At 48.9% G+C, this 9,893-nt stretch overlaps 1 protein-coding gene across 3 annotated transcripts; it reads left to right on the plus strand.

The window, feature by feature from the left end:
• The first annotated feature begins 241 nt into the window (after window positions 1-241).
• On the plus strand, window positions 242-9,645 carry IGFBP3 (insulin like growth factor binding protein 3). Of its 3 annotated transcripts, none has more exons than XM_037837221.1 (5): window positions 242-812; window positions 4,814-5,040; window positions 5,670-5,789; window positions 7,079-7,240; window positions 8,158-9,645. In XM_037837221.1, exons 1-4 carry the CDS (start codon window positions 404-406, stop codon window positions 7,202-7,204), a joined length of 882 nt encoding a protein of 293 aa, XP_037693149.1. In that variant the 5' UTR covers window positions 242-403; the 3' UTR covers window positions 7,205-7,240; window positions 8,158-9,645. The 3 variants fall into 3 exon arrangements, with proteins under 3 accessions (XP_037693149.1, XP_037693150.1, XP_037693148.1); XM_037837222.1 differs by lacking the exon at window positions 8,158-9,645 and adding an exon at window positions 7,367-7,751; XM_037837220.1 differs by lacking the exon at window positions 8,158-9,645 and having other exon boundaries at window positions 7,079-7,751.
• The last annotated feature ends 248 nt before the right edge of the window (window positions 9,646-9,893 follow it).

Raw genomic sequence — 9,893 nt, forward strand, 5'->3', positions numbered from 1 at the left:
CGCGCTCTGCCCTCCCAGAGGCGCGTCGACCCGGCAGCCCCCGGCGAGAAGGGCGGGGCCGTGCACATCTGGGAGCCTCGGGCCCCCGAGCCCGCGAGCCCGCCCGCCGCCCCGAGAACTCTCCGAGCCGCGTGCGCACCCGGCTGCTCTGCCCGCGCCCCCCCCCCCAACCCGCCCCCGGGCGCGCCGTTCCGGGGCGTGTCCTCGGGCCGGCTTCTATATAGCGGCCTGCGGCCACCACCGCCCGGATACGAGCCCCGTGCTCAGGACGTGGCTGCCAGTGCCCGCCTCCGCAGCCTGTGTCTCGCCGGCCCCGGACCGCCGCCGCGCGCCCTCGCCCCCGGCCCCTCGGCCTCGCCCCGCGGAGGTCCGGCCAGCGCACCGAACCGGCGCCCTGCAGGCCATGGAGCGGGCACGCCCCGCGCTCTGGGCCGCGGCACTGATGGCGCTGTCGCTGCTGAGCGGTCCCCGGGCGACGCGAGCCGGCGTGGGCGCGGCGGGCACGGGCCCCGTGGTGCGCTGCGAGCCGTGCGACGCGCGCGCGTTGGAGCAGTGCGCGCCGCCGCCCCCCGCGCCCGCGTGCGCCGAGCTGGTGCGCGAACCGGGTTGCGGCTGCTGCTTGACGTGCGCGCTGCGCGAGGGCGAGCCGTGTGGCGTCTACACCGAGCGCTGCGGCGCCGGTCTCCGCTGCCAGCCGCCGCCCGGGGAGCCGCGCCCGCTGCAGGCACTGCTGGACGGCCGCGGGCTTTGCACCAACGCCAGCGCTGCCGGCCGCCTGCGCGCCTACCTGCTGCACGGAGCGGCCGCGTCAGGTGAGGCCAGACGGCAAGGTTGAGGAGGGGCACGTCCTCTCTCCTCCCCAAGCTTTGTAACGGGGGGAAAATGAGGTCCCGCGATGCGAAGGGGTTTCCCGAGGGGCGAGTACTGTAACTTCTTCGTGTTCTAAGTGGGGAGTGGTGGGAAATGGCAACGCGCTTTCAGCAAAAAATTAGAAAAGATCTTCTCGGAGGAGGGCTGTAAATGGAAACACCCTCGACAAAGGAGATTTCTCCAGTCCTTTTTGTGCCACAAGAGCGCGGGTGAATTGGCGAGGACTTTGTAGGCGAACTCTTGAATGTGGTTTCCGTTTCCCAGAAAGTAGAAACCTGGGGGGTGGGAAGGAGAGGGGAGTGAGGGTGGTGGCCAAGGGGCGAATTTGAAACCCAGAAGGTAAAGAGGCACCTTGTGGGAGATTGTACCCGTTTTAAGGGAGGAGGGGGTGGCGGGAGAAGAACAGTTACACAGTCTAAGATCTGCAAAGCCTTTTCTCATCTTGGTCGGTCTTAAGGGCGAACCAGGTGGGTATCAGATATCGTTATCCTTTTGTATTTGGAAAAACCGAGGATCAGAAAGAAATGCCCCAAGGTCTCCCAGAGGCAAGAAGTAGAGGGGGGCTTGAATCCCGTGTCCCAGGCTCAGGCGCGGGTCTTGGGTATCATCCCCCTTGTAAAGCCCCCACCGTCCCCAGCGTGGTCCCCAGACTCCCATTGTATGGGGAGAGAAGGAAGTTGGGATGAGCCCCTTAAGTATCCCCCTTCTTAATTCCGCTGGGTAAAAAATGAGGTCCAGTTTAAGGGAGTCCTAGGAGAGAAAAATATAGGTATAAATTTAGCAGTTACTCAAACTGCATCAGCCACTAGCAGGCAAACAGCGGCTCTGTTAAGGGCATCACATTGTTGGCTTTAAAAAAGACTCTTAAATGGAGTTGGCAGCTGTTCCTCTACATTTCAAGGGTGCTTAGCCAGCCTCTCTCGCTTAGTTATGTGAGGGAAAGTTCCGGCAGTGTCACATTGCACAGCTGAAGGCTGGAAGCAGTCTCCCACCACGATCACCACCGCCGGGCTAGAGGAAAGGTTCTGGGCAAGCCCCCACCTGGGGCCAGCAGGACAGACCGCCCCTTTATAATTCATACCTGCAGATTGCTTCTTTGGATTAAGGCTACTTCCTTGCAAAGCTTTATTTATGCCTGAGAAAGAGCATCCCTGGATTGGTGGAAAAGCAGAATTTCACTTGCCTAAAATATATACCAGCTCTAGAAGATTGTTAAAATTGCTAGCTGCTTTTGTGTCTCTGAGCAAAGTTTTGTCATTTGCTGCAGGTGGGACTTTATTTCTCTGGTGCATTTTGGGGGTACTCAGAAAGTGATCTTAAAAGTTTCTTCCTATGAATAGCATCATTTTTAGTTATAGTGTAATGGGCATTATGTCTAACACCATAATATAACTCTGTATTATGGGCTGATGTGCTTTATTGTAAGGTAAGAGATCTAAGTGACTTCTAAAATCCATTTGGAAGAAGGGTAAACTAATGTGATAGTCAAAAGGCACAGCTAACTGTTGCTTCTATGGGAATATTGAGCAGCCTGGGCTTTAGAAAGAAACCAGTGAAGTTTAAGAAATGACTCAGGGTTCTTGGGAAAAGAAATGCAGATGTGTTCTCCTGTGTGCCAGTAATCCCTTAAAAAAAAAAAAAAAAAAAAAAGTAAGGGAAAGGAAATTGAAATCAATTTCTACCCATTAAGAACCTGCTATTCAGGCCCTGGGCTTCCCAGCGGACACAGCCCTTTGGGGAACTTTGCAGTTGGAGCTCATAGGACTTTTTTGCAGATGAGGATAGCAAGATCAAAGAGGAGAGGAGAGGAACAGGTTTTTCAGAAGTGCTAATCGGGGGGACCTGTCCATCATCCTCTATCCTGTTGCTCGGCATGTAGGTTTCCCGCCCCTCCTCCTGGCTCTGGTAGCCTTCTCAGAGTGAGGCATTCGCTCCTTCCCACAGCCTACAGCCTTGGCGGGCTTCCTGGCGGGCTTCCTGGTGAGCAGGTTGCCACCAGGACGGGTGTGTTCCCTGGGAGAGCAGGGAGCAGTTCAACCAGAGCAGGGCACGCCAGACCCTGGGCACAGGAGTGTCAGGAGCCATTGGGCGTCCCCAAGTCCCTCAATAGGAGGTAGACAGTAAGAACTGCTTGTTGGAGTAAAGAGAACTCGTATGACCTACCCAGTGATTGAAGCTGACGCCCCTTTGCAGTTGAATTGGGAGGTCAGCCTGCCCTGGGATCATCAGCTCTCCCTGTGGCCTTCAGGGGCATCGGGCAAGAGGTGGCTGGTACCCATGAGCATGCTCAGAGCAGAGACAGAGCAAGCAGAAGGGACCTTCCACTGCCCTCCCATAGCCACTCAGAGTTTATTCCTGGAGAAGGAATGGAGTGAGAATTCTGGCTCTACGTCCAGCCATGCACATATCTAATAAATATACTAAAGCTCACAAGTAATTCTTTATTACAACACCAATGCCAGGTATGGGGCTTTCTTCACTGGGCGCATTCGATTCTAAAGGAGAGGTCTGCAGGAGCTGGCTTTTCTCCCCACCCAACCCCCTACCACCAGGAATGATAGCTCTCGGGCACATAGAAGATGTTGTGTGCAGCTTTCCATGTGCTCAGGTGCCCACTGAGCAGGAAAATTCAGTTTGCAGGTTCTGTGCAGGTAGTCTAGATCTGCCAGTCCCTGCACGGAAGTTGAGTTTCAAAGATGTGACAGCGAGATCCGTAGCACAAACCACCAAGGATGCCAGGGTGACTCTGGTATGTGTGGCAGGACACTTTGCTGTTGGATGAGAATTCCATTTCTCCACGGGAGCCTATTTTCCCTAAGACGGTGCTTGTCAACCTTGAGGGGGCATCAGAATCCACACACACCCCCGAGGGCTGGTTAAACGCCCATGTGGCCGGGTTTACCCCCAGCCTTTCCGATTTAGTAGATCCAGGATGGGGAGAAGAAGGTGCATTTCTCCCGATTCCCAGGCAATGCGGATTGGAGGATTCCGCTTTGAGTAGCATCATGGATTTCTGCCTCAAGGCGGCAGGAGCCTTCCATGGCTCGCGTCCACCCTCTGCTGGTGGGGAGGTGAAGGTCATGTTGCATTGACTATCTTGGAAAACTTGAAAGCTAAGAACCTGAAAAGCCTTTTCGTACCTTCTTTAGTTGCACTTGTGCAGTAAAATCACGTGAGAGATTTAATTTTACCAAGATGGCTTTTTGAAGTCAAGTGACTACTGTATAACTGCTACTATTATGGAGTAATACTTCTTTTAGTTTGTTGAAGTTGCCAAAATGCAACATACCAGAAATGGGTTGGCTTTTACAATGGGGATTTATGAACTTGCAAGTTTACAGTTCTGAGGCTGTGAAAATGTCCAAATCAAGGCATCAACAGACTGGGTTGTCTCCCTGAAGACCAGCTACCGGCGATCCTCAAGGCACATGGCGGTGTCTGCTGCTCTCTCCCTTCTCTCCTGGGTTTCTTTGCTTCCAGCTTCTGGCTGTGGCTTCCTCTCTATTTCTTTGGTTTTCTCTGCTTTCTGTGTGTCCTCTCTTAACTTCTCTGGCTTTTTTCTCTCAGCTTCTCTGTGTGCTCTGAATTTCATCTCTTATAAAGGAATCCAGTAAGAGGATTAAGACCCACCTTGAGCAACTGAAACAACCTAATCAAAAGGTCCCACCCACAATAGGTCCACACCCACAGGAATGGATTAGCTTTATGAACACAATCTTTTCTGGGGTACATACAGCTTCAAACCCCTCACAATACTTTATCAAGGTTTTTTGTTTTTTGTTTTTTGTTTTTTTAAAAAAAAGCTATTTGAAATTGTTAAATAACATTTCCAATTAAGATGTGACTCGGTTACAAAAGTAATTTTCAAAAAGACTCCCGTACTGCTCGGTGTTGGCAGCGGTGATCTCACTTGTTTGTCTCTTTCTCCCTCATGCTCTTCAAGGTAATGCCAGTGAGTCGGAGGAGGATCAGGCTGCAGGGAGCTTGGAGAATCAGTCCCTCCTGAATACCCACCGGGTGCCAGACGCCAAATTCCATCCCCTGCACACCAAGGTGGACGTCATCAAGAAAGGGCATGCCAAGGACAGCCAGCGCTACAAGGTGGACTACGAATCTCAGAGCACCGACACCCAGAACTTCTCCTCTGAGTCCAAACGGGAGATGGAATATGTGAGAACCTTTCTGCTTGTTAGGGAAGGGGTTGGTGCAAGGAACTACCAGGCCTGGGGGCTTCAGATATCACCTAGGACAGTAGGGTTTTGTTTTTTTTTTTAAACATAGTGTAATTCGTTATTCAAGAGACTATTACTCAAGAGCCCAATTGTTCCAGTTGATTCAGTGGGGAGCTGCTAGAATCCCCCGTTATCCCACCTCTTCCCCATCCAGCTGCATCCTTTCCTCTCCCCTCATTGTTTAACGAATATTGGCCCTTTCCCATCTCAGAAAGTTTTATGAAGATCAAAGTGAAATAACAACTTATAAAAGCCCATCATATGCTCTAAAAGATTCCACACATATAGAGAAATATTCTTATAAAGATGCTTTTATTTAAGTCCCTTGGTCTTCAAAGTTCTGTGTCTTATTCCGGGGATATCCCAGGTTCCGGGGATATCCCAAAAGGTGGCGGGGCAATTGTTAGCCCTCTTGTGGAACATCCCTGCTAAGTCAGGCGAAAGGTATGGGAGGGGTTGATTGCAGGTTTCCCTCGTGATGGTTCTTTGCGCACTGAGCGATTTCTGGAACGTGTGATTCCCGAGTAATCCCGTGCCCGCCGTCATCTGACATCCCTTCCTCCGTAGGGCCCTTGCCGCAGAGAAATGGAAGATACCTTGAACCACCTGAAGTTCCTCAACGTTCTGAGCCCCAGAGGCATTCACATCCCAAACTGCGACAAGAAGGGGTTCTATAAGAAAAAGCAGGCGAGTAGTTCCCTCCACGTGTCCCCCTGCACCCCACCCTGCGTCACTGATCCCGGGAAGGTCTGCTCAGAGCTCTCGACTCCAAGCTCCTGGCAGCCCAGGTTTGGTGCTGCTCGGGACACCCAGTCCGTTTCGGGTCAGACAAAGAGCAGCTCGGCTTGGGGCTCTAAGGGACGCTGGATGGACATGATTCTACCCTGAGTGCCATCTGTCCTATTGCTCCCGAGCATTCATCAAGCGAGGGGCTGCCTGGGGAGCCCTGGGTAAGCCCTAAAGGGGCACGCACGCCCTTCTGTTATCACAATGCTGCAGGTTGATGTGTTGAATGATAACTATCGTAAAGAATTCCCAAGCGGTGTGACCTGAGGACATAGGACAGAAAGCTTACCCGAAAGTCCCTCAGAGGTCCAATATCTTCCAGAGAGTGAGCACGCTAGAAAGGAGCAGATATTGAAGATGTGCTTATTTTAAGCCTTGATAGGATCTCTTTATAGATGATCTAGTGTGGCAATACTCCAACCAGCTTCCTAATTTGGCAGTTCATGCCAGGGGAACTGTAGACTTAGCCAGAAGAACAGCTAGTTAAGCAAGTCTGGCCACAGTTTAGCCGTGCCCATGTGTTCTTAGTAATGGCTGCGGTCAGAGTCTGCGTCTTCTTCACTGGCCATTCATCTCTTTTGCCTCTTTGTCACACCTTAGTTTCCTATCAGGCATTTATTTAGCAAACTCATACAGACCACTGAGCGTGCATAAGGCTTTCTCTAAGAGACACAGAAATGATTCACTGTAGACTCTGTGGGTCTCGTATGCAGAGGAGACATATTCACCCATTCATTTGGCAGACCCCAGGGTCCCGCTCAACTCTGTAGGTTGCTGTGAATTATTCAGAAGGGAGTAAAATGGCAGTGACTTCTGCCTTCCAAAGACCTTAAACCTCACACATACTTACACACTCATGCATGCTTATGTGTGCACAGACATGCATACATATGTGCACACATGCATGCACACACATGAACACGTGCATATGCTTGTACACACACGTGCACGTGCATACACATTTACACACATGAACGTACACATGCAAATGTACACCCATGCACATGCACATACATGTACACACACATACACGTGCATATGTGGTTCTTAAATAGTCCTGGTCTTTCATTGTGCATTTTCAAGGCAGCAGAGATCATGTTGGAAAAATCATATGGACTTAACCCTTTGCCCCTGTTACCCTGAGCTCGCAGGAGATATTTACATCTTGGTCCTCTGTGCTCTGTCCACAGTGCCGCCCCTCCAAAGGCAGAAAGCGGGGCTTCTGCTGGTGTGTGGATAAGTACGGGCAGCCTCTGCCTGGCTACGATGCCAAGGGGAAAGGTGACGTCCACTGCTATACCCTGGAGAGCAAGTAGACACCTGGGGCGGCCGCCCGGAGTCTGCCTGGCGACGTAAGCCCTCCGAGACCTGTGGGCTGGCGAAAGGGGATGTGATGTCCCTGTTTAACAGTGGGGTGGGATAAGAGGGAGGATCAGGAGAGGCTCAGGCTTCCCCAGCCACTGCCCCTCCCCGCCCAGGCCTGCTACCAGGGGTCTGCAGCAAGGACCCCAGGACACATCCTTCCAAGAGGGTCAGGGCCTCTCCACCAGCTAAGCAAATCAGCAGAGGAAAACTTGCCTGCAGCCAACTCAATCTCAAAGACACCTGGCTTTATGTGAAAGAGCCAAGACCATGTCAACAGACATGCATGTACACACACTCTGTAAAGATAGTACAGGTGAAGCTTTTTCCATGCAAGTCTGACAGTCACTCATCTGCACAGGTAAAATGTCTTAATCCAGAGGAACTTGTTACAGAGGCATGTTTCTAAACTAAAATATGTGGCTACTTTTTTTCTGTATTATGACTCTTCTGACAGTCTGTGATTAATATAATTTTAATAAAGTTTATTTGAATCTAAAATGAAAATGCAATGTTACACCATCATTGTGGAGAATGCTATCCTATTCAGTATTTCTTTTCTTTTCATAAATAAGGGAGCTATAAAAAAATGAATCAATGTATATCCCCTCACTTTCTCAAGACAAATTTAACAAACAGAAGAAATTTTCAGTTTTAGTTATAAGATTTTTTTTTCCATTGCAAGTTGCAACAAAATAATTGTAATTCTAGGGGGACTCTTTTTTGATAATGAACACTGACTGCATATGTCTCACAGTCCTGTTTGCCTTGTTTAAAATTTTAGACTGATATCCTCACTCATCTGTATCCACACATCACTTTACCAGATTATCCCAGGGCAGAAAATTGAAACCTTTTGATTTTTTTTTGGTCTATTTCAATATCTTTCTTTTTCTTCTCCTTTTAGTTAATGTGGAACTCAAATACGCCTTATTTTGCACAAAAGACTGCCAAGAACATGATCTGCAGCTGGCTACAGCCTCAATTTATATTTCTTTCTGTGGTGAATTGATTTTTTTTGTTTTCCAAACCAAAGTTTAGAAAGAGATTTTTGAAATGTCTATGGTTCTTTCAAACGGTAAACTTAAGCATCTTTCCACTTGCCAGTAGTAAACGAAAAGCAGTTTGGTTTTTCCTGTTGCTTCAATGTAAAAATATGTGCAGACTTCAACTCAAGGGCCGGTAGACTTCATGACTTCATACCCTTCCAGATTCCCCACTGCACAGCCACGGAAGCAGCTGACCCTCTGCCTGATTTATCCCTTAGTAGCTGGTGCTTGCTGATACGGAAGGGACACTTCCATCTCCACTCGCTGTGAATCGAGCACAGACCTCACCAAGAATAGTAAATCACATCATTGCTCATTGTCTGGTCAGCTGGACGTGCTCTCCTGTGATTTGGTGATATCATCTTTGAAGCAAGGGTCCTTCAACCAAGAAAATATTTCATAGCTTCAAGTGACATGACCTTCGTGGGAAAAATCAGGATATGGTGGAGTCTTGCTTGATAAAACAAATATATATATATATTAAAATGACCCAGAATGTTTTAGGGAGCTCCGGAAACCCACAAAAGCAGGTATTTCTGACCCTCCTTGTCAGACAGCTTCCCACAGACTTGACACAGACGAGGGGCTCGGCAAGGGACAGCCTTCCATCTTCAGAGGCTTTGCAAATAACGGGATTCTTCCCAGCTCTGCAGAGGAGAAACTGGATGGATTCCAGTTCAACAACTCAAGACAGTTTAAGTTGGAGGATAAGCTCTTTAAAGGCAAAGGAGGTTTATTTGCATCTGCCATCTTTTGTCATTGGTACCATATAAACAGGAAAGACTTAGGGCTTGTCGGGGAGCTTTGTCAGGGACACATAGAGAATTGTTTGTGTTTGTCGATTTTGGAATAGTTCCCCTACTTTCCTTTACAGTCCACACATATATGCAGAGAAGATGCGTTTTTTAAAATTTTTTGACATTTTATATAATATAGTCCAACTATAATAGGGATTTATACTAGATAAGCCTAGATGAAATGTTAGAGATGCTAGATGATGAAAATACGGCCACAGTGGAGGACGAGGGTCTGTGCACAGAGGAAATGCCACACTTGGAGGCCAATGTCTTCTGTGTAGCAGTAATGTTGGTTCCAACAAAATGAAGTCTTGTTCAGTGAGGAATGAGGAGATGTGGCCTCCACATGGCCCCAATCCCCACGGGTGGGCTCCCCCTGCACAGAGATCTCCTTGGGAAAGCAAAGGACTCTCAAGACATTCTGCCTACCTATTGCCTTTTATTTTTTTAATTACATTTTTGAAGAAAAAAGGTATTTTTGAAAAGTTTAAGTCTTGCAATGTATTTATAAATAGTAAATAAACTTTTTACCATAAAAAAAAAATCTCTTTCCTTTTGTTGTTGACCACTTCCGGGTTTTGTATCACTAATTAAATGATCCCGAGACAGTAGAATATTGCAAGTATAATAAAAACCTTCATAAGAGGAAATGAATTTTCCCTGTTTCCATCTCTATCAAAACAAAACAAAACAAAATCAAGCTGGTTAGTTCCAGAGGGCTTTGTTGACTTTCCGGGCAGGCATTGGGTGCCACTCATGATGGACCTCCAATTCTACTAGGCTGTCGTGTTGGCCCT

This window comes from Choloepus didactylus, chromosome 5, assembly GCF_015220235.1.
Source record: "Choloepus didactylus isolate mChoDid1 chromosome 5, mChoDid1.pri, whole genome shotgun sequence".
Taxonomy (NCBI): Eukaryota; Metazoa; Chordata; class Mammalia; order Pilosa; family Megalonychidae; genus Choloepus; species Choloepus didactylus.

Excerpts from the sequence above, each read along its gene's own strand:
- IGFBP3 (XM_037837221.1), top strand. The coding sequence starts at position 404 with ATGGAGCGGGCACGCCCCGCGCTCTGGGCCGCGGCACTGATGGCGCTG. Across the intron at positions 813-4,813 it reads GCACGGAGCGGCCGCGTCAG|GTAATGCCAGTGAGTCGGAG; the intron begins GTGAGGCCAGAC and ends ATGCTCTTCAAG. Across the intron at positions 5,041-5,669 it reads CCAAACGGGAGATGGAATAT|GGCCCTTGCCGCAGAGAAAT; the intron begins GTGAGAACCTTT and ends CTTCCTCCGTAG.